The sequence below is a fragment of the Taudactylus pleione genome, unplaced genomic scaffold (genome assembly GCF_031769625.1).
Source record: "Taudactylus pleione unplaced genomic scaffold, aTauple2 ptg000556l, whole genome shotgun sequence".
Classification (NCBI taxonomy): Eukaryota; Metazoa; Chordata; class Amphibia; order Anura; family Myobatrachidae; genus Taudactylus; species Taudactylus pleione.
Window position 1 is genome coordinate 18,596,727 of NW_028284958.1, and position 25,127 is coordinate 18,621,853.

Sequence of the window (25,127 nt, forward strand, 5' to 3'; positions counted from 1 at the left end):
TTTTCATTACGATTACAGTGTATCTGGTGTCTAAATCTATATAATGGTTACTAATGCGATATTCATTCTATTTGTGATTAAACTGTGACATATGTTCCTCCTATGTCCTTCTTAGGATCCACAGGTATGGGAAACAAGCAGGCCATGCCCGGGGAACTTGTGCTGAATCAAAACCCAGTGACAGCAGAGATCCAGGCCGCATACTGTGAGGAAGGTAGAGACCGAGCACATTATCTGGTGAAGGCCGCCTGTGAGGAAAATCTTCCAAGGCACGAAAAGGTACGGTGGCCTGAATGAGCTCTTCCCTACTGCTTACGTAGTTTACTGTATGTTGGTATCTGCAAACTCAGCATCAATTAAGAGTTTTTCTCCTTCATCCACTAGGGGACACTGGAGTTCAAGACAGTGGGGTATAGACGGTGGTAGAGTAGAGCCTGGCACTTTAAATAATCTAGAAGTGTGACTGGCTCCTCCCCCTCTATGCCCCATCAGCCCCAGTTTTTAGAATGTGCCCGAGAGAGCCGGTCGCACATCAGGCTGTCTCCAGCCTTTCTCATATAATCATATTTTAAGCTTTTATACAAGCAATGAGGACAGGCAGGCTGCTTACTGTGGCAGTCTGCCTGCTACGTGGGAGCCGCCGGGAGGGCACCACACGGCTACTGCAGTCTGTGTCCGGTGACCCTGAGGGGGGACTTTAAACAGAGTCATCGGACTCCATGAGGACCCGCCACAACTGAAACCGGTTCGTGTCCGGGTTTCCTCATTTGGCCCCCAGCCCAGCAACCCGGCCGCAGCAGTCCGTAAGTATATCCCACTACTCCTGACTAGCTGGAGTGGTGGGCCAAAACGCTGGGCTCAGGGACAGCGCACACTGCATGGCTGTCACACACTGCTCCTTCCCCCTGCCAGTGAAAGTGGTAGTGTCGGAGCTGCTGACTGACTTATTCCTAGCCATCCCCCTCCTATTAACGAGGGGATGGAGTCGGGCTCGTGCTCTAAGCCCTCATCTGAGAGCAGCGCGGTCTGCCGGTCCGTTAGCGCTGCTGCGCTGACATACTCTGCATTAGTCCCCCCGGGAAGGGACCTCAGAGGTACCTGGGAGGGCATCCTGCCGCGTCTAGAGCGGGCAGCAGCAGCCCCCCCATTATTAAAATGGCGGCCGCACTCGGGGAAAAGCCACGCCCCCCTTCGCGGCCCTAATTGCGGGGCAGCCCAACCAGCGGGGCAGCCAGGTGTGAGTAAGACAGACGCCGCACCGCTGCTCACTAAATAGTGCAGCACAGGCGAGGTCCTGCCATCTGGTGTAATGGCCGGCTTCAGGAGGCCAGACGCGTCCCTCTACAGAGGCAGTTGCAGCGCTGACAAGCAGCGCGATCCTTGGTAAGGAGTACCCGCGTAAAGAGGCTTCCCTTATTGGCGGCCCAGCCTTATAAATGTATCTGCTGGTCCCGCACCCCGTTCTGCAGGGCCGGGAGGAAGGTTGTGTTCCCTACATTACGCCCAGCCCACTCTTTCCTAGTAAGTGGGCAGAGGCGAGCATAACAGTGCACGCGCGCGCGCACACACTGATAGCCGGGATTTTAGGGAAGGGCGCGTCATGCATAATAGCCGCGCCATCTGTACCACTGCCTGCCGCTGGTTAAAGGTGCAGTGCAGACCAGCGCCGGAAGAGCGCGGCTGCCTCCTAACTCCTGCAACAGGGTTAATTAGCGTGGGTATCCTACGCGACTCCCTCCTTCTCCCACGCTGGGAGTGCTGCTAGCACAAAAGTAGAGATAGGAGTATAGGGCTGGCTACAAATAAGTATCAGCGCAGGGCTCGGATCTCTCCACGGCTCTTGCTGTGTGGAGTTTGTATGTTCTCCCGGTGCAGGCAGCACTGTCTTTGCTTAGGCTGGTTTTAAAAAATTAGCAACGCTCCTCATCTAGATCTCAAGAGGAGATGCCGCGTCCCGCAGCTCCTGGCTGGGCTGAGCAGGCTTCCCTGTTAGCTATAACATAGGGCTAATAGCCTTACGTTATACCAGCACAATGCGGCTCCCCGATGCAGTGCTGTATGACCTTCACACTCCTGTCACAGCAGGACAGCATCACCGCTTTATACTATTAAGGGGGCTAGCAGCGCTGTGCTAACTGGAGTGTAGCAGTTTGCACACGTACAGCGCGGTATTCATGTACAAACAGCGCCCCCTGTTTCCCTTTTAAGGACTGTAGTTACTACTGCACACAAGCATGATAGCTCAGTGCACTACCTGCAGCAGGGAGTGCTTTAGCGTGGGTCTCTTACGCCTTCCACACTGGGAGTGCTTCAGCGCAAAGGGTAGGGGAGGCCCTGTCCTTGTATGACAGGAGTTTAGTGCTAGCTACAGTGCATAGCTGGTTGCTAGCTGTATGGGAACTAGCCCAATTCCCTTTTGCACCATAACACCACGTTAGGCGGTTCTGAAAGAGGCCAGTTCAGTCGATGCATCACAGCTAGAAGCGAGGGATTGACGAGACAGTCCCGCCAATGCAGCGCCGCTTGGCAGGCTTCCCTTCGTTCTATAACAAAGGGCGCCTAGCTTAATCTAATGGCTTGGTATCTTAGCTTGTGAAGTATCATAGCCTCATGGTGTACTAGCTCTACTGTTCTGGTGCTGCTGCCAGAACTTATGGTTATAGCATACCCTTCACCCAGGGTTAGCACATTTTGGCGTCCCATCCCCAGGCTTATGCCTCACATGGGCTCGCCTTAAAGAGGGGCAGTATCTTCCCATGCATATATGTGGCAGCACATATACTACATTACTACATATACTACATTATAGGCTGGTCTTAAAACCTTTCACCAGTTTTCTGTGCTTACTTTAGAAGGTATGCATATGTGCATCTATTTATTTCTCATGTGTTCCCTTCGGCAGCACATACAGGAAGAGGTTAGTAACGTGGCATTGCTGCCTCACAGCACTGAGGTGGTCTTTTTGATTCCCACTTCGAAAAATGGGTTAATCTGGCGCTAAAATGGCTCACCTGCTAAGGCGAGTACACCTGTAACAGAAGGGTCCCAGGATTGAAACCAGTCTGGGACAGCACGCAGCTAACATACCCTGCCCCTGCGCAGTAGCAGAGTGACGGCCACACGCGGTACATGAGCAGTTCCCCTGCGTGGGGGTAAGCCACGTGTATGGTATGTATATGTGTGTGTGTATATATATATATATGTAATATGTATATTGTATTTTATACTAGCCCTGCAGTAGAACATATACATGCTGGAGTGAATTTTGTCCTTGGGCTCAGTTCCTTCCATGGCTTTAATTTTTGCTCATGTTCTAATTTTACAATATTATTGTCACCTACTAAATTTGTATGTAGGTATGCATATGCATATGTGGATATCGCTTCTTATCCTTACCATAAGAGCAGGGGTAGGATCTGTTGTTATCAGTTTTATGTCTGATACCTTGCATATTGATAGAAGGCTGCGATTGGAGGCTGGACTCCTGATGCGGTAGATGGTACAATAACTCCGCTTAACACGATCTCTCCCGGGGGATTGGGTTGTGTGTATATACATGTATATGTGTAGGAGGCCTATACTTCTACAAGCATTAGGTTACCTATAATACCACGCATGGGAAGCCGCCAGGGATTACCAGAAGCTGTAGGCTATATCCATACATATTATATGGTGGCTCTATAATCTAAAGTCATGTGCTGCAGCTTACATAGTGATAGTCACAATTCCCTAAGGCATTGCTTCTAGTATGGACCCTAGCCATGTCACATGTATATAAGGATATATACTTATATAGCTCGGTTCATGTTAGTCTATATCTATGGCGCCCCGTTTCGGGGGACCTATTATCATTACAGTGATGCACTTGGTAGCAAACTGGTAAGACGCTCATTCCTTGTATGTATATTTCCTAATAATTGGGAAACAAAAACCTGTTTTCTGTTTAACCCTACTGGGGTTATCACTACTGCTATCTCCCTTCTTTGCTTGGGATAACTAACGAGTTCTATGTCTAAGTACAGGTACCCTTCTCAGTATCGATTCCGATACTCCATATTATTGTCGTATATCTCAATAGAATGAGTCTAAAGGGCCCTTAGGTACAATTCATATCTTGAAGGCCTAGGGCCACCTACCGATTTAGGCAGGGACAGACCTGGGTTATATTAGATTGGTGGGCATAATACACATTGTAAATATTTATGTAAGGATACTTAAACTAGCAGACCGTTTTTGGGGTATAAGTATAATCTTCAGATACACGTCTCTAATGGAACAGGCTCAGGTATAGAGTCCTGTTTTACGACCTTCTTGTCTCCACTAACATTCTGCTAGTTTCCACAGTATTTTCTACTGCACATCTCCAGACTGAAGTACGTGCTGTAGGGCATTGGTCTTAGCCCACTGAAGCTACTCTCTATTCCTAATGTGGCGGGTTGCTTTGCGATACAACAGGTCAGTGACATTCTACATTTCGGGCCAGAGGGCTTCTGGTCGCTCACAGGTGAGAGCTTACCCACTAATGCCTCGGTAGAGGCTCCTATTTCATGTAAACTGACATACATAGAGTTCTTCTCCCTTACTGCCTCCTAGCAGCCATCCGCTCTTTTAATCAGTTGGCTCTACACTTTAGAATTTTCCTGGAGTGTGGGTGCATAGTTACAACATTGAGAACCAATTCTACTAGAATCTGTTGGCGTTATGGACCAAAGCACATCTCTGGGCTACTGCACATCTTTACATAGAAGTGTGACAGTCACTATGTTCCACTCAGGGGGCCTGGTGGGTTTCCTGTTCAGTAGCTGTTGATATTTTTATCATACTGACAGGTACCTGACTGGTATCTTCCTGGTTGTTTTCATGCTATGTTCAGGCCAGCAGTTACTACTACCTATGCACTTCCATCATGTTGGAAGTTGTCCGTTGTTTTCTCTTTAGCGTCAGGGTTTCAGTTGCTGGTTTATTCCTGTTCTCAGAAGGGGTTGTACTGCGGTCTGACCCTCTGGAAGGTATTGTAATCTCAATCTTCTCGAAGCCGCCTCGGCCTCATGCCCAGGGTGATCTCCACTCGTTGGAGATTTCTATGGTCTCATCCTTCCGCTGGTTCACAACTTTGTAGTAGTTGGACTTTCGGAAGGGTTCAGGGCGACTGTGCGGCCTTGACTTTTACCTTATACTTTTTGTGAGGAGTCTGTGGACTCTCTGTTTTTGTAGATTGGTATCGTTATACTTCTATCTATATGAGTTATGTCCAGCAGTGCTGGTATTCTGCTATCTGCAAAATGTGGCAGCTTCCTGTTTCCGAATCTGGTACGGTTTCCTCGAGGTTTCTTCTCGGGTTACTGCCCTTCTCCTATGGATTCGGGTAGGAGTTCTCTGCTCCCAACAGTCTGGCTTGGTCTGTTTTCAGCTGAGTTTACAGTGTTCTGATGCTTCTCATCTGAGGGTGTTTTCTCGCTAGCCGCTTATTCCATTCGATTACTGTACGTTGTGGTATTCTGTGTCTGTTCCGCACGGAGTTCTGGTTGTCTCCTGGCTCACGACACTTGATTCTCAGCTCTTGCCTTCCGTTGAACCTCCGGTTCTATGCGGTCCCTGTTCGGTTGCCTGAAGGGTCGGCATGTTCTCCGCGCTTCCCACCCGGGAGGTTGGCTTTGGGACGTCCCCACTGTCTTGAACTCCAGTGTCCCCTAGTGGATGAAGGAGAAAACAGGATTTTGGTACTTACCGATAAATCCCTTTCTCCGATTCCACAGGGGACACTGGACGCCCGCCCGGCGCGGCGTACCTGCCTGTTGTGGGTCTTTATATTGTTGTGTGGCTGCATGTGTTCCCTGCATTGGTTTCCTCTGTTCTCCTTCAGTCGGTATTGTTCCGTTCTGTGGTCTTCTCCTTCTCCTCGTTTTCCTGTTGTCCTCCGTCTCCTCTCGGGCTCAGTTCTTAAACTGGGGCTGATGGGGCATAGAGGGGGAGGAGCCAGTCACACTTCTAGATTATTTAAAGTGCCAGGCTCTACTCTACCACCGTCTATACCCCACTGTCTTGAACTCCAGTGTCCCCTGTGGAATCGGAGAAAGGGATTTATCGGTAAGTACCAAAATCCTGTTTTTTCCATTTGTTAGATGGTGCTTTGGTGCTTTATTTCATTTACTAACCCACGCAAGCACAGATACAAGTGCACCAATCAGGTTGTTTGTTTTTTTTTCTCCATGAAATTGCCTGCATTCTGTTTAGTGGGGGGGTCAATGACCAGGCAAACTAGGTCTGGTCTGACCGGCCAGATAAAATTGTAGAGGGCTACAAATGATGAATTTACTCTGAATTGCACTAAACTTGGTCATTATATAGCTGTCAGTTTTTGTGGGTGGTGCAGTGAAAAATAATGCTTTGCCCAAAGGGCAAATAATCTGATCTCTGATTTAGGACACTGTATATAAATGAAACACAACAGTGCAGATCAGTACAGGATACATAACACTTGGTTATTAGTAATGTATGCTATGTTAGTAAAATGTTCCAACATTTGTAAACATTATATATATTCTGGAATTAGTAATATAATCATTTTCTCTTTCCCCCATGGGGGACACTCGAGGAGTCTGGGTACTAATAGATAAGTACTGATAGCACAGGTTCCTCCTCCCCCTATGCCACACCCCCTGCCCAGGTGGTAGCCAGTTTATTCTTAGTGCCCAAAGGTGCATGTTATTTTCTCAGATTAATTTTCTTTCCTCTTTTAAAGTTACATTTTATTATTCTCTTTTCTTTTACTGGACGGGCTGCAGAGCCTGCAGGGAAAACAGGGAGCTGCAGCCGCAGTTCGGAGCGGGGGCTACAGGCTTGGGGCTCCCCGCAGATGTGGCGAGTCCTCCCTCGGTGAAGGAGACCACCAGAAGGGGGAGGCCAGGTGACAGACAGTTTTTAGTAAATGGTGGGCATCCCTGGTCGGCTCGAAGGCCTATTTATCAACGAGTTTTATCATACACAAAGAGTATTGCAGCTCGATACGTATGGTAAATGGTGCTCTAGCCAATCGGCTCCCAACTATCATTTTTCAAACAGATGACCGCTAGGAGCTGATTAACATACGCAACGAGTTTTATCAAAAAGTAGCCACCTTATTCCTGTTCTCTCTTTCCCTCTCCCCTTGGCACGCTCCCTTATGCTGGGTACACACTAGATGATATGTTGTCCAATCCTGCGGATCAGAGCAACATATCGGGTATATAGTCTAGTGTGTACCCATGATATGCGCATTCCTGCGGGTCGCTAGCGACATCGCCCATCGGCCCTGCTGCAGGATTTTCCACCCACCATCGACAGCGCAGTGGCTGACCATGGGTACTTAATGATCGTGACCAGCGGCATCTGCCCAGAAACATCTGTGGTAACATCTGGTAACACACAAGTCACACTGGCTCAAATCTCAACCTCATTCAATGGCACCAGATGCATATCCAGCATGTAAGTGCAGCGCTCTTTAGCTTCCATGGGATATTGGATCTGAAAACCCACCAGAGTGCCTCTGTTAATACTACGACACTGGACACAGCGCCTCACCTAGACTTTTGACGTCACTAATTGGAACCTGGGGGACTGGAAACATGTGGCAGGCACGCTGGCACCTGTAGTCCCACTGTAATAAACAATAGTATACATCTATTTTTAACACGATTACCCCTGTACCCTCCGGCCAGGGGTGCAGGGAAGAGCCCCGGGCTTCAGCCCAGTCCTGGGGTGCTCAGGAGAGGCCCCACCTCACCTGGGCTGCCTAGTTTGGTGTGTTAATGCTTTAGCAAAGGTCCCCTGGCTGTGGCTTTACACGCTTGCTAGTTTGAGACTGGTTCTGGTTTTAAAAATATGGGAACCCCTATGCCATTTTCCCCGTACTATTAAAACCAGGACTGGCTTACAGAGCCCAGTGCTGGTTCATAAAATACAGAGGACCCCTACACGTTTTGTCACCCATATTTTTAGAACCAGGACCGGCTCCTGAAGCCCGGGGCTGGTTATGCTTTTGGGAGGAATCGCTCGTAATTTTAAAAAAATTCAAATAAATGAACCCTTTATTTTATTAATCACAGGCAGAAACATACACGCATCACAATGATCTGTGTATGTTTCTGCAAGACACGCTGCTCAGGAGGGGTTATATTTCAAACTTCAATTACACCCTTGATTATAATCACGATTCTTGGTTTCCTGTATTTGTCAGATTTTTGCATTCACGGGAGGATTTTTGCCATTTTTACAAATATGGAGCTTAGTAAATTTACCCCTTAGTGCCTAGACCCCTCCAGCACCAGCTATTTTTATTTATTTATTACCAGTTATTTATATAGCGCAGACATATCTGGAGCACCTGCAGGAAACCCACACAAGCACAGGGAGAGTATACCAACTCCACACAGTTAGGGCGGTAGTGGGTATCGTACCCACGACCTCAGTGCTGTGATAAGCTATATTCTAGTATTCTCCAGTATCCTCCATGGAATCCAAGAAGGATTTATCAGGTAAGAACCACAATCTCATTTTTGTTACTGGAACCCTAGGTGAAAGTGTGTTAGATGCATTCTTTAGTAGAGGGTATTCAACTCTTTTCCTACATTCCAGGTTCGTTATGTTGTCCAGCACCCATGATTGGTGCTTTCACTTTCTCCTGCACAGATTGGTTTCCAAGAAGTACACTTTTTTGTACAGTATGTGTCTGTAAGTGTCTCTCTACGAACAATTGAACCTTCTGCAGAAATGTATATATGTCACTGCCTGTATACTGTATATGATGTTTGAGCAGGCAGCAGGTGTGATGTGACTAGTAGTACTTACACTGACCGTGCAGCATGATCGGCTACATAACTGATATTGTTCTAGCATCTTGACATGCAGATTACTGCCAATAGTGATATTATGTCTCTGTGTGCGCAGTATCAGCTCCTGCAAATCACAGCTGCTTATGGGGACGTGCCCTCTGTACGTTATCTGCTGCAAGAGGCTCAAGTGATTTTACCAACCGAACCCAGCGACGACAATCCAGCTGTTGTGGCTGCTCAGTGTGGGCACGGAGAGACTGTTACATTATTACTCGATTCCATACAAGGTAAAAAATAATTTTTCAAAATACCTTATTGGAGGATAAAATTATATCTTTATATGAAATTACTTTTCTCCGTCTTCAACAATAGTTTAAAAATAATGAGTGTGATAGGAAATTCATACCCCCAATTGATGACCGCTGTTTGTCTGCTGTCTTCTGTATAATAACACAGTACATAAGGGCTTGCTCACACTTATTTTCTGTGTTTGCTCTAGTCAGCCACTAAGTCTCAAACGTGCATTAAAATTAGTTTCAGTGGTTTCTTCTGAAATGTTGTGTATTACATTTTAGAACGTGGCATGACCTTATTTCCATGTGTCAGCGATTGCTCCCAGTACAATAGATTGTACCTTGGCACATAGACACCTGTAAAAAAAATACCACATACAATTTGCCTAAAGCACACGTTATGTTCATGTATTTTACCCACTTGTCCAGCACATATGTGTGAATAAGTCCCAAATCTACCCATTTTTCTGCTTCCTTAAGTGGTTCGAAAAATGATTGTGTTTTTAAAAAGTATAATCTTTTGTATTCTAGTGCATAGGAAGGGGCATGTCTGAGACAAGCGAGCTTCCGGCTAGATAACTATTAATCTATTAATATTTATTGTCACATACTAATAATAGTAATTTGCAAATAATGATATTATTAATTGGGGGATAAGAATTAACAAAAATTAACGATGTTCACTTTTTAAAAACGGCAGATGTTCAGGAAGGAAAAGCTAGAAATAACCCAGTCTTGTTACTATTTCTGGGTTCTAAGTATTCTCTGAGACACTGTAGTATGTGTCACTATGTACCTTTGCGTTAGGTAGGATTGGACGATAGTCTCTAGTAAATTTAGATAATTAGTAAAGAGAATATCTGCTAATATGGGACCATTTATAGAACAAGCTACAGCTATATTCACATATATTCAGTATATTTAAAAAAGAAAATGTGTACAGTATGTGCTCATCACATTGATATATGGGTGACAATGTTATTCCTTGGTTGTAGGCAACTTGTCTAACAGTAATTTACTACATGCGCATGTTGGCATGCACTTGGCAGCCAATCGGGGCACATGGGTTTGTGTTGCGCCTTCAGTATACATTGTTAGCGACCTTCAATGGATACATTCATTTTGTGGGCCTAACTAATGTTCATGAAATTGTAGCATATCCATCCTCTGGGAACCAGAACACCATGACTCTTAGTCAGACTACAGTTGTCTCAGTGATGTCATTGGTCCCTAAAAATTTTGATAAGCTGCTAAGTAGACCAACCCACAAATTGGATGCTCTGTTTAAGATGGCTCTGCTTTGCATTGTGGATAGAGTTTTGCATTGTAGGCAAAATTAAGTTGCTTAATCAATTTATAATAAGCGAAAGGCACAACTAAGAGAAGTTACAAATCCGTATACTGTGAGCACACAGACAGCAGACAAAATTACCTTATCTAAGCTTTGTCTTGTAATAAAAGCAGAAGTCTTAGCTTCTGCTAATAGACTGGTCCTCACACTAACTTAAGAGAGTAGCAATATTGGGAGCAATATTAACCCAGATATAACATTATTTTTTGTTTAAATTTATCTTGTGGCGCAAGATGACGATAGCACAGTACATGGTTAACAAAACAATTGTACAAGGCTACGTTGTATAGCTATTAACAAAATAATATAAATGCAGAGTGGAGAGAATAGGAGAAGTGAGGGATTATAGAAACAGCTTTCCAGGGGCTCCTACCCCAAAAAAAGACTAGAGAACTATAATAGACAAGTTAATAACTAGAAAAAGTGTAAGGGAAGGGACATTTACTACAAGTGCACTTATAGATCCATACTTACATTTAGCGGCAAAGGGAACGATTTATCAAACATTCTAAAGCGGGATGGTGGAGAAGTTCCCATAGCAACCAATCAGCTTGCAGCTATCATTTTATAGAGTGTACTACTAGACAAATGGCATGGTCGCTGTGAGCAACTTCTGTACTTGTCCTCTTTAGAAGGCTTGATATATCTCCCCCAAAGTCAACTAAAGAGTGAAAGTTTTTTTGACCTGGATACACTATGCGGCAATGCAAGAGGGTGCAAATGACAATGTGTTATACATTAAGCTCTGTTTATGCAATGTGACAGTGGCAGCTCCATAGGTGAGGGTGCAACACAGTCCAAAATTCAATAGGAGAGCCACACCAACTGCCAGTGATGTTTGGCAGTGTTTGAGGTGGCAGTTGGTGTGGCTCCCCTATTTGAATTTTGGACTGTGTTGCAGCCTCACCTATGGAGCTACCATTGCCTGTGATATAGAGATGAGGACACGCCCCCTTCCCAACTAAATCTGTCCGCAACTTTAAATTTGCCCCTTCTGCAGCACAACATGTTTTTGCCAATTAGCAAAACACCACCACCTAGCTGACTCCTAACTCTACATGAGACCCATATTGTCGGTAGAATTCATCTAATATAAAGGGTGGGATGCACTATGCTGAAAAATGCGGTCATACCTCCGAAAATGCAGTTTTCAAAGGTTTGGTCACATTTCTCGCATGCACTAAGCTCCAATAGGATCCCTCCCAGGGTCCAATAGGATCCCTCTTATCGGAAGAGATGTCCTTCGCTTAAATCATCATGCAATACGGCGTTCATAAACACCGGTATGCATACAATGATTGGCAGGATGCATCGCATCCAAAATGCGATGCTTGATCCATCCCGCCAAAAGTATGGTTTAAGATAGCTGTTCCTGACACAAGCCTGACAGCAAATAATACAATGGACTCAATCCAGATACTCATGATTTACTTGCTGGTGCAAGTCTGTTACGCTATATTCCACACTTACGGTAATGCCAGATTGGTGGATTTTTGTTGGTAGCCCCATAAGCCTGTACACACAATTCCACAAATCTGGGGCAAGATAGAGGGATGAGTTCCAGTAGTGTTGCTTGTGTTTACACACTGTTGCAATTTGATTGAGCCCAATGCGTGCTGTAGTCAGCCTATGGTGATCAGTTACAGATATTTATAAATGTATTTTGCATCTTGTAAGATGATGACTGTATTCTACAACTTACTGTATGCCACTTTTGACTTTACAGATGTGTCTAGCCACAAGTCTCTCCTGAACTGGCTGCTGGTCACCTGTTGTGAGAAGGGTCACTTGAGCCTAGTGAAGCTCTTGGTATTAACGTATCATGCTGACCCTGATAGCTATGCAATGAGAAGTAATGAGTTCCCTGCCCTCTGCAAGCTTCCTCTGTATGCCACCATTATGGCAGGTACTGTACTAAAACTTCATATACTATGTATACCAACGCGCTGAATGTCAATATTTTCATATATTATGCAGGCATGGAGAATCAATTGGCTAAGGATTGCTATCTTTTAGCAGACTTTATACTTATATAATTACACTTTGGTCCATATATATTTTGACACTGACACAATTGTTATAACTGTTGCTTTGTACACCACCACGAAATGAAACAATGGAAATGCAATGAAAGTGTAGACTTTCAGCTTTAATCCAAGGGGTTGAACAAAAATATCATAAGAAACGTTTAGGAATTGCAACCATTTTTATACACCGTCCCCTATTTTCAGGGGATCAAATGTCATTGGACAAATCAACATAATCCTAAATAAAATATTCATTTGTAATACTTTGTCGAGAATCCTTTGAAGACAGTGACTGTCTTAAGTCTGGAACCAATGGACATCACCAAATGCTGGGTTTCCTCCCTTGTTATGCTTTGCCAGGCCTGTACTGCAGCTGTCTTCAATTGCTGTTTGGCCGCTGGTCTTTCTGCCTTTAGTTTTGTCTTCAGCAAGTGACATGCATGCTCCATTGGGTTCAGATCAGGTGATTGACTCGGCTACTGCAGAATATTCAACTTCTTTGCATGAAAAACTCTTAGGTTGCTTTTGAAGTATGTTTTTGGGTAATTTTGCATCTGTACTCGGACGTGCCGTCCAATCAACATTGCTGAATTTGGAAGAATCTAGACAGGCAGTATATCCCTATACACTTCAGAATTCATCCAGATGTTTGTCGTCTGTCACATCAATAAACACAAGTGTCCCAGTGTAATTGGGAGCCATGTATGCCCTTACCAACCTCCACCGTGTTTTAAGATGACGTGGTATGCATCGGATCATGAGCCATTCCAAATCTTCTCCATACATTTTTATATCATCTCATTCTGGTGAATGTTCATTTTAGTTTCATCTGTCCAAAGAATGCTGATCCAGAACTGGGCTGGCTTTTTTTTAGTTGTTTTTTGGCAATGGGTAATCTGGCCTTTATATTCTTGAAGCTTATTAATGGTTTGCACCTTGTGGTGAACCCTGTGTATTTGCTCTTGTGAAGTCTCTCTTTATGGTAGATGTGGATAATTATATAAATACCTCCTGGATAGTGTTCTTCACTTGGCTGGATGCTGTAAAGTGGTTTGTCTTTACCATGGAAAGGATCCTGCGATCATCCACCACAGTTTTCTTCCGTGGAGGCCCAGGCCTTTTTGTCTTGCCGATCTCACCAGTGCAATTTCTTTCTCAGAATATACCAAACTATTGATTTGGCCACTCCTAAGGTTCCCACTATCTCTCTGATGGATTTTTTTGTTTCTGCAGCCTAAAGCTGGCCACACACTAGACCAACTTACATCCAACCAGCCAACTTGTTTATTGGTTGGAATGAAAATCTGGTAAGGGATGAAAGCAAATGACAATCAGCAATTTGCTCCCAAACACCGGAAAATTAACTAAAAACTGTTGTTTGAACAAATTGTTTTGATCAAACATTTAACAAACTTGTCTGATTATCATTTTCATCTGTTTTCTGGCATTTAGGAGCAAATTGCTGATCCTCATTTACTCCCAGACATTACCAGATTTTCATTCCAACTAATCAACTAGTTGGCTGGTTGGATGAAAGTTGGTCTAGAGTGTGGCCAGCTTAAGGATGGCCCCTGTCACTTCCTTTGACCGCCTAATTCAATTGCAAAACAGGCGAAAACGGAAATAGGCGAATGCGGAACAGGCGAAAAGTACTGAAAGAATTGGGGAAATCAGTCTGTACCCCAGAAAAAGATATATTAACATAGGGAATCAATATAGATGTATACTAATAGCCCTAATAAAACTATTTTGCGTACTTAAGTTGTGTAAATTGCTTGCTATTAGCGTCTAGGTAAAAGTGGTGAAGAATGGCATAAAGCTGAATTTTTGGATGAAAATAAGTAGTCCTGTCAAATTTGGGGTGCTTGAAAATGGGTACTAGCATATTTTTATGTCTCTAAAGTGAACTTTTAAAAAACATAAAAAATCCACCTGCTGCATGCACCTGCAATCCCAAAAACACCTGACCCATACTTGGGGTCCCCCAAGAAGTCTATTTCGATACTTTTAATGTTTATGCCCCCACTTTTTAAATTTTCACCCCCAAAATGACATGTCTTTTTTGGGGTGTTCTTAGGTTTTTGTTTCTGTTTTTTGCAGATTTGTCCTTTGGGGGGCTGTCCCAAGGGGTCTGAGTTGTTTCCCCACGTTTGCACCAGCTATTGATTGGAGAATCATTTTTGGAGAATTGTTTCCACTTGTCCTGGAATTGAATTTGGCGAATTTTTTTTAGGAAAATTTTTCGCAAAAAAAACAGGCGAATATGGCTTTTCGCCTCTAATTGAATTCCCCTCTTGGAGTCAACTCCACACTTTTGTTCACTTGATTGATAAAGACCTAACAAAGGAATAGCCCACACCTGTCCATGATACATTTTTATGTGTCCATTGCCCAATTACATTTGGTCCCTTGAAAAAGAGGGGGCTACATATTAGACAACTGTAATTCCTAAACCCCTCCACCAATTTGTATGTGAATACCCTTAAAATAAAACTGATATTCTGCACTTTAAATCCTTATTCATTATTTAACTGTACATTTATTATAAGTTTTGGTTAACAGCTAAAATAACAAAAAATATATGTCGGTGTCTAAATCTATATGGACTTAACTGTATGTAATTAAAATGTCAACATGTAATAAATTCCCTTCCCCAGAGCTACAGTGACAGGGACATACTGTATGTCCTGTTGTACTACTTCCAGGGAATTCCAGAAAAGGGTAAATATCTAAAAATAAGCTTAGATGAAAAAATTGCCTATTGTATTATGTACAGTACTTTTTGATGTGGTGGTGAAATGAAAATTCGTGATTATAACAGTTGTCCTGTCCAGTGTAACTCTGTACCCCAGCGTTTAAGGGGAGATGTCTCAAGCCTTGGAGAGAGATAAAGCTGGGAGGTTGCTCATAGCAGCCAAATAGCTTCTGTCATTTCATGGACTGTGCAAGATAAATGACACAAGCTGATTGGCTGCTTTGGGCAACTTTTCTACTTTATCTCTTTCCAAGGCTTGAAACATCTCCCCTTTCTAGTGTTAATATTATGGCGGTATGCTACAATGTGGGGCGCCATTTCTTCATCCTTGGGAAGGGCCAACTTGGGCTAGGGCTTGTTTCACCTTGGTCACTTTCTACACCGTTCGTGTGTAAATCTGAATGCTAATTGCAGAAGTAAAAGCAATTCTACGGGGAAACCCCTGTAATTTCTTTAGGGACTTTAACACAATAAATACAGTAGCTGCATAAGAGGGCTAAATCAGGCCAAGGCATTAGTAATGGATTCATGCTGAATTCTAGTTCACAACTTGATCCATGTCAGCCCAGATCTACTTGTACTAAAGGTACTGTACCTGAAACTTGTTGGAGATTTTGAAAAATAAAAGATTCTTAAATGTATGGTAGCAATAGGAAGAATTAGGAAAATCGTTTTGTCTTATTTTGCATTTGGTACTAGTTTTTTCTTTTCCAAATGTCCATAAAATAAATTGAAACGCAATCTATTATTTATTTGTACATATGGTGTAATCATTCAGTACAATCATTTCCCCTATGCATGTTATAGAAAGTGCATTAAATACATTGACTTCGATTTCTCTATTAATTTCTATTGCCAAACACAAGCAAGGCTTACATTACATGCTGGCCGCTTATGATTGGTTGAGCAGGCACTGATTTCCAGGGCATGCTGGTGCTTGTAGTTTCACAAGCCCTAACTATCGTCATCATTGATTATTTGTAAGACACCATAAAACTGTAGCGACGGACTGTCAGAACTACAAATCATACAAAATACAAATCGCACTTCAAAACAGAGCAAGAACATATGAGGTTAATGAAAGCAGTTTTGAGGGTCCTACTTCAGAGAGACTTGCACCCTAGAGAGAGAGGGTAATGATGAGACACTTGGAGCTAGTGGTACCCTGGGCCTGATTCACAGATGGACGCTACTATCATCGCAGCTGCGATTTCGCACAACGCAGCTGCGAAAATATGACAATAGTTCCAAAGCCTAACCGAGCCCACCGCTGCCTTCTAATCTGCGTACGATGTTGCATACCTGCGTAAATATCAATAATATCGACACACATTGAGTGGCCATTTTGCCCTTGCGGAAGGTCTGACCAACCGCAGACTCTGTAGTAATTCCCCTGACATGCAGAGGGCTCTCCTGCTGCGTAGAAGATCGCAAGGGCTAATTTATGCATGCTCCAATAGCGGTATTCAAATGGTCAGACACCCTTCATTTTCCTGCCCCCCCCCCCCCGTTACACTCCCAAACGCTGACTATTTGTCACTCATTCACTATGTGAATCCTCTGTGTGAGCGTAATCACAAAGCAATCGCAGCACATACGCATTGCAACTTATGCGCATGCGCACTGGCAAACAATCACTTGATCTGCGCAAATATCACCATTGTGTCCATCTCTGAATCAGGCCCTCTGTGTGGATGTGGAACTATAGCAGGTACATGTAGACAGGGCCAGATTAACAATGGGGCGGATGGAGCTACAGCTCCAGGCCTCCACATAAAAATAGGCCCATTGTCATGACAACATGATGTTGACTGACCGTCTGCTCTCCACACGATCAGCCATAAATCATTAGTAGTACATTTAGATTTTCTATTTACCACACAAAATGAAGCATTTGTTTTTCTTTTACATATTTATGGAGACATTGGGGCTGAGAGTATAGGGGTGTACACACTCACATGGCACTGGCCACACCCACACAGCACTGATCACACCTACTCTGCTTCTCATAATAGGCCATTGGTCATTTTCAGCTCCAGGCCCATGTGGCCCTCAATCCGGCCCTGCATGTAGAGGTAGTATTATTTGGTGGAGAATGCGATAGTGTAGTGAAGAGGTGGATTTTGAGAAAGAGCTTGAAAGGTTGAATGGGGTCAGTTCAATTAGAAGTGAGGGGGATGAGTTGTCATTGTAATGGTGTGGAAACAGCACCGCAACTCGCCCCCATAATGTCGCAATCTCACCCTGGACTTGTGGATTTTTGTAAGCAGCGCTATAGGACTGTGAACAAAAACCTGTGAGTCCTGTGGCATATAGCCAAAAATAAAAAAGATGAGGTATGTGCTGGCTGCCCCTTACGTTCTCAAGTAGTACCCCCTACTACACAGAATCAGAAATATATGGCAAACAGAGAGAACTTTTGAGGACGCTGACGGTGTTCTCTGTCACGCTTGGCTCTGAGGAATCACCTACTAAGGGGTTGAAAGCTGGGGTCCTGGGTTGAAGAAGGAATCGGAGGCGAGGGGCCTGAATGTAGGTTCTCCTCATCCACAAGTATTGAATGTTGGTGAGACCTGACCAAAGGCGCGGAGTCTAACCTGCCGGAAGGTGTTCACCAGTGACCCCTCCAAGATGAATATGGGTTTAGCTGCTCCCAACAAGCAGGTCGCGGCCCTTTGGTCAGATACCCAATACAAGTGGGAAACGGAGAGAAATACACCACTATGGCCCAGAGAGAAGTACTTTGGAGAAGTACTCAATGGTGTGTACTGTGTACACAGTGTGCGAATCCAGAGGCACCGGAAGATGGTGGAATAATTTGTACACAGTGGTGTGTACTTTGTACACTATGTGCGACTCCAGACGCATTCTCCACCAAAGTAATACAAAACTAACATGGCTGCAACCTCGGAAACCAAGACATGGAGCCACACATGGAAGTCCAGAAAGCACCTAAGGCAGAATCCTCAGCGCGTCTCCCGCTGCCGCACCTGACGTCTAACCGCTTGAGAAGTCAGGGGAAGCCGGTGCTGGGGTGATTGATGGCCGATCCTAGGCTGCACCTTGACACCCTCCTTTCATCAATTGAGAATACAGTACTTTCCTTTGTAAATCGGCAAAGCGTTCTTCCCTTTATACATCCAAATCAGTGGCATAGCTATAAATTTTGCTCCCCCCTGCCAAAAAAGATTCTGGTGCCCCCCCCCATGGCATTTTGGTAAAACTAATACAGGGCCGTTTCTAGACAATTTGGCTCCCAGTGAAAACAGTTAAAAATGCACCCCCACCCCATAGACAGTTTACATTGTCATCTTTCCTCCTTATAGTAATGCCCCTTACACATTATACCACACACCGTAATGCCACTTGCACATTATGCCACAGTTCGTAATGCCCATTACACAATATGCCACACACCGTAATGTCCATTACTCAATATGCCACACACTGTAATGCCCATTACACATTATTCCACACACTGTAATGCCCATTACACATTATGCCACATACATTTTTGCCCCTGACACCATTTTATGCCCGGCAGTAAGGCTTCTAATTACTTTTAAATTACCTGCTTATTGTCAGGTGCTTCATTCTCGTTGCCAGGTGCTTCATTCTCGTTGCCAGGGCTTTCATGCTCATTGCCAGGGCTTTCATGCTCGTTGCCAGGTGCTTCATGCTCGTTGCCAGGTGCTTCATGCTCGTTGCCAGGGGTTTCATGCTCATTGCCAGGGGTTTCATACTTGTTGTCTGGAATCTTATGCTTGTTCTCAGGGGTTTTATGCTCTGGGTTACATGCTCGTTGCCAAGATTTTCATGGTCATTGTCAGGGGTCTCATGCTCGTTGTCAGGGGTTTCACGGGAGAAGATGCAACCTTCTGCATCTTCTCCCGGCAGCCCAGCGTTCCCGACACTACCGGGTAACGCTATGCACTATGGTTACAGCTAGATCCCCTTCCGTAGATGTACCCTGACGTCATCAGTTACTGTCCACCGTCATTCCCTACCATCCACATGGGCATAGAGGGGGAAAATAATCTTGTAGCGAGCCCGCGAGGGGACAACTCTCTTCTTTTGGTGGGCACTATGGGCAGAAAACTGCACTTCTGCCCTCACTTGCGTCACTTCCAGGTACAATTTCTGAAGGGGAAGTATACCTTACCTATGCGCTATGTGCTGCCTTGACAGACGCCAGAGGTCCAGTAGGACCTCTAGCATCTCTCTCCTCCAAGAAGGGGGCCATTTTCGGAGAGACGTTTTCAGCAGATTCTATGCGGACGTCTAGTCCGCATGGAATCTACAGCCCCAAAGCTACCGCACCCCCAAGCCTCTGCAGGGGCTATTGTTATGCACCTGATCCAAATGTTCCGTGGGGAATAATGTTATATCTAGCTTATGATTAGGGATGACCTACTGTGTTACGGTCTCTTCAAAAACTTTTCTTGCAATCACAGTATAGATGAATCCCCAAAAAAATAACAGAAAGAAAAATAGTGCAGCATGTTCCAAAATAGCAACATTTAATATACACAATTGTCACAGGATAAAAGGTGCCACACATTTGACACCAACATTAATCCAATAAAATAGATACACCACTCAGATGTAACCAGCAGCAGTATTTTTCAGTGGACACATGCAATATTTGGAACCGTACCTTGGTAGCTCCTGGGATAGGAGCAATAGAGTGAGCATGAAATGGGAAATTCCGAACTTTTCTCCTTAATCTCCCAGATGGCAAACTGGAGCATGTGGTCACCGATCTCTCCTTAAATGCCAGGACCAGACCAAAAGGTACAATACAGCAGTTCCAGTGATAATGGATACAGGTAAAACACAATGGCCTCCAACACGTTTTGAGTGTTTCGAGCTAAGCAATGTGTTTGGCGGGTTCAGAGGCGATTTGTGAAACTGCATCTAAAGATTTGTATTCAGAATATTAAGAAAACCGGGCTGCTTATTTGCGGCAGTTTGTAACGCCCCCCCCCCCCTCCACCCCCATTTTTTTTTTTTTTTTCTTGTTTTTACAGAAAACTATTTGACCAAATCATTCTTCATTAAATTCACCCTTAGTGATGGATTCAATTAGCTTGGAATGCTTATTTGCCTGTGATGCAGTGCCTGAGGCTATGCAATTACAGGCCGCGGCAGCCGTTTAACGCGGGTTTCTCTTTACCTCCTCCTGAGATGCGAACGGAAATCCGCATTAAATAGGGTTTCTGTCCTTATCACGGCTGCTGTGAACACATTAATCCATAGCACCAGCTACTTATCCCAAATCTATGGGTTATCACTCGTGAGCGGCAGGTTTAGAAGGTCTATCAATAATGATAATGATCAGCAGCACTGACTATCTGATTGTGATAGGCTGATTACAGAATACCCCCCATTTCCCCCGCTAATAAAACTTAGACCATTGGTCTGGCGTTATATTATACAGAGTCATTGTGAACTGTTTTGTTTTACTTTAATTGATTTTTTCCATTTGGACAATTTCATGTATTTTTTTTCAATGGAGAAAAGAACAGATGATTGTATTTAATTTGCTTTTATATTCAATTTATATTTTATCTGGAACATGTGATTTGGATTTGTTAATGACCATGTCTAGACACTATTCTCTTTTGCGTATATGACACTTCATTACATGATTTTATTGCATACTAGCTGTTGCCTGCAGCTTCTGCCAGCATGTGTTTTATTTGTGATGTTCTAGTTGTATTGCTTTTTATAGGGGCCCTGTTGGGGACCCACGTGACCAGTAGCACTATACAGACTGACTGGTATACAGACTGGTGGCAGCGGCGCCTTCACCCACTACTCCCACCTATGTCACTGAATGCCCTGGGCACAGACCGCTATGTAGCCTATCTTATTCAAGTGAACGTGGGCCCAAAGCACCTTTCCCCCCACCCTTTACCGCCCGCGCACATGGTGCCACAGGACCGTAACTAAGGTGGTGCGACCTGTGCCATGGCACCGGGCACCGCAGGGCAGGGGGCGATGTTTGGGCCTGTCAATTTTCCTGTTTATTATCATTCTTAGTTGTACCCTCCTCTTATTTTATCCCCAGCATCTCCTGGCCTCCCCATCTCTTCCCTGGCCCTTCCCCATGAGGCCATGGTCCTTTTTCAGATGCACTATCTTATGTCCCTATTTAAAAAAAATGGGGGGGGGGTCGTCAATGCTCCCTCTGGCAGAGGGCACCAAAAAGTCTAGGGACGGCTCTGTGGTGCCATACCTGTCTCTTGCACTGATGATGTCCATAAATTTTGTTTTGGTTATTGCTCAGCTTTTATGTGACGGATCAAGATGAAACAAAGTGCAGATTATTTCTAGCAGTTTCCACTACACAATGATATGGTTTTCATGAATATCGGTTCAGTAGTTCTGGCGGCAACTTGGAATAAACAGACAGACACAATGTTGTTATTATATTAGTATAAACAAGTACACTAATGCTTTTACTATTAATACTGTGACACCGCGTCTCTATGCTTTCTCTGTCATGGGACATAAAGTATACACAGTTATTACACCTGACATATGCTATGTGTAGCGCCAATGCAAGTGATGTACATCTGGACACGTCCCATTAAAGTATATAAAAGTGCCTTTTTACTCACATTTCACTTCCATTCTAGGAGCCCAGGTGATCTTGTTTTACAGAACAAGTAAAAGGCTTTATTGCCCTGGAAAACAATATTTCATACTATGCAAGAGCTATCTTGGGAAACTAGCTTAAATAATCACTGGTGTTAAACAGGCATCCCTAAGCCATTTCCGTTCTTATTCCATAGATCACTTACTTGTTTAACTTAATTCGTTTTAGTTCTAATTCTCAATGACCATAACAAAAATTGCACAACTCTTAGGAGTTTAAAGTGGCTTCAGATCATTGGATGAACACACTAGGGCCCTCATTCAGAGGCGGTCGCAAGAAGCGATCACTCTCTCTGAATGAGGGCGGCCCCTTCTTTTTTTTAGTGTGTCCTCCTGGTCGCTAGCTAAGCTGTGGGTTACCAGCCACAGCTTAGCGACCGACCAGGGTGATGGTCGCGATGGTCAAGACCATCGGGGCTTGTGACGAGACCCTAAAGTTGGGTCTTGGCAACCGCAAGCCCCAGGGAGCTTCCTGCTCTGATCGAGCAGGAAGCTCCCCACTGACATCACTGCTGATGTCAGTGCGGCCGCCCACAAAACGGCAAGCGTTCCGTCAGGAACGCCTCCGTTTTGTGTAGCCACCCCCCCCGCCCCGCCTACAAAACGGGCCGAGCTGTCGATCAACATCGATAGCCGGCCCTTTTGTAGTGAGCTCCGGAGCGAGAGAGTTTCTCTCGCTCTGGGGCTTGTGCACGCGCAGTGTGGCCTCTGCGCGTGCGCAGGACCAAAACATCGACCCGGTTGCGAGCACGCAGCGCTTGCGACCGGGTCTGAATGAGTTCCTAGGATATGATATAAAAATTATTTCAAATGTTCTTTATAATAGATATGAAAACATAAAACATTTTTATATCCATCAGTGAATGCGGAGGCTAATGGACGTTATCAAATTGGCATTAATATTGATCAAAGGCTGACTATTTAAAATAATAATTTGTACAATAATAGAATTAATTCAAATTGTCTAATGATATCTCCATTTTCTGCAAGATGCCTTCCTGGGAGGGTGAGGTTGTTAATTGATGCAGAGCTGCTCAGAGGGCAGACTCTCAGACAAGCTTGCAGTCTCCTCCCTTATAGAAATGATCCCTAAAATTGGTGTAGTCACATTAATGGGTATGGCTAGTGCAGAGACAGCTGAAATAACAGAGCATAACGTAGTGTTTTGCATGCAGATACACCCGCAGTCGCACACAGAACACAGGCATGCCGCATATAATTTTAATCAGCAGAAGCTGCTTGTGCGTATTATTCGCATCAGTGAATGCGAATAAGACACATTTGAAGGTAAAAAGTTGCACAAAAAGACGCTCGGCGCTACCGAGTCACACGGCGCTCATGTGTTTTTTTATGCTATTGTTGGGATCGGTATGCGGCCGGCGGTTCAAAGATCCCAACAGCAGCTAAGGGGAGTACAAACTAACCTAACCCTCCCTTAGGAGTGCCTAACCCCCCCTTCCCCGCTGCCTAACCCTAAACTCCCCCGGGGGTGCCTAACCCTAACTCCACCTTCCACTAGCCTAACCCTAACCCTCCCGGGGGGGGCTGCCTAACCCCAAGCACCCTCCCGGGAGCCGCTAACCTAACAACCCCCCCCCCTGCGGCTGTCTGCGCCCGGCTTACCTTCGATCGGGATGTTGGGCATCGGGCTCCAGGCGTAGGTCAAATGACAGGCGTCGGAATTTCGACGCCTGTCATTAGACCCTTGCCAGGATTAGACAGTCGGGATGCCGACTGTCGGGATTTAGACCGTCGGCATCCCGACTGCATACCCTATTGTTAGCGTATAGGCTACAATATTAGACATTTTCAGTAGTTTATACTGGCATGCAAGGACAGGTGGACGCTCATGAGCAGTAGGCAAAACAGGATCTAAACCAGGGAGTAAATTGATTACTTACGCAGTATACTTTATTATTTACTTTCCTCTGGGTTTGGGCTATCATTGGAGCCACTGTACCGGCAAAAGACATTTCATAAATAGCCCAGAAAAATCAATTCCTTATTGGTGCAGTATAGCAATAAGGAATGTACATTTTCGGAGCTGTTTCCAGTTTAGGAGGAAAATAACAGATTTTTATAGGAAAAAATGTCTACATAAAAGAGATGATGTCAATTAGATATTTCTAGGAGCTTATATAAAGTTTTTCACTGTTAGTGGCTTTCAGGAAATCTGCACACCCTTACAGGCAGAAACGCATGCAGCAATTCCCAGAAGTCAAATTGAAGAATGTAACACAGCTTTATTCTATTCAGGGTTTATAGTATATAATAGGCACTATTGTACATACAGTATACACTTGGTTGCTCTACCTCACACAGAGTGCCCCAAATAACCTTACCAGAACCCAAATGCTGTTCTTGGTATGATTATTTCTACAAATGAAATTCTATTCTATCTGTCTGTCTGACTGTCTGTCTGACTGTCTGTCTGACTGTCTGTCTGTCTGTCTGTCTGTCTATCTATCTATCTTACACTCGCTCACTACTGGGGCATGGACTGATCACCCACCAATGAGGCCCTGGCACTGCCACCCAGCCTACCATCATGACTGTCCTCCCATTCTACTCTTCAGTTATACCGATCCACTGTTTGTGCCTTTGCAACTCAACTTTACACATCACAGAAACAACCTGTGGCCTGTAAAGTTTTGACACTTCACATGGTCTCCCCTGTTCTATGCTTTGCAATCAAGATGGGCCACCCCATCCCCCTGTGATCTATAATCTCACTGGCTATTATTGTCTCTTCTTACCCCTCCCTTTAAGCTCTCATGGGCAGAGTAATCTATGTTATATCTCCTTGCATCTGTCCATTCTCTCTGTTCCTCATGTATAGCTGTCTTGTCTTATGCTGAATGGATTCTGTACACGTTTTGTTCACACTGTGTCCTTTAACCTTATTCAGAGCATCTGCTATGTCCATTTCTGTCTTACCTGTGTTCCATGTCTTAGGCCGAAATCTTCATTTTGATCCTGCTTACGTATAATTGTATAGTGTTTTACGTCCCTGTCTCTCTCCGCCTATGGTTAACATTTGTGTATTGGGTATCAATGTAATTCTGATACGTTATATTTACCACTTGTATAATTCAGCATACACTTTGTGGCACCTTTATAAATAAAATATAATAATTATATATGTAATGTAACAATGCAGTAAACTTGCTAATCTCCGTAAGTTGGTTGTGGCCGCAATGTGATAAGTACTGAGATTTCCTGTGTCCT

At 44.4% G+C, this 25,127-nt stretch overlaps 1 protein-coding gene across 1 annotated transcript in view; it reads left to right on the forward strand.

Moving 5' to 3' along the window:
* Positions 1 to 25,127, forward strand: part of LRRK1 (leucine rich repeat kinase 1) — a 141,196-nt gene that overhangs the window by 39,400 nt on the left and 76,669 nt on the right. The window contains exons 3-5 of the mRNA XM_088452716.1: positions 116 to 279; positions 8,926 to 9,097; positions 12,181 to 12,360. Of these exons, the coding sequence (XP_088308842.1) occupies positions 116 to 279; positions 8,926 to 9,097; positions 12,181 to 12,360 (516 nt within the window). The remainder of the gene's footprint in view (positions 1 to 115; positions 280 to 8,925; positions 9,098 to 12,180; positions 12,361 to 25,127) is intronic.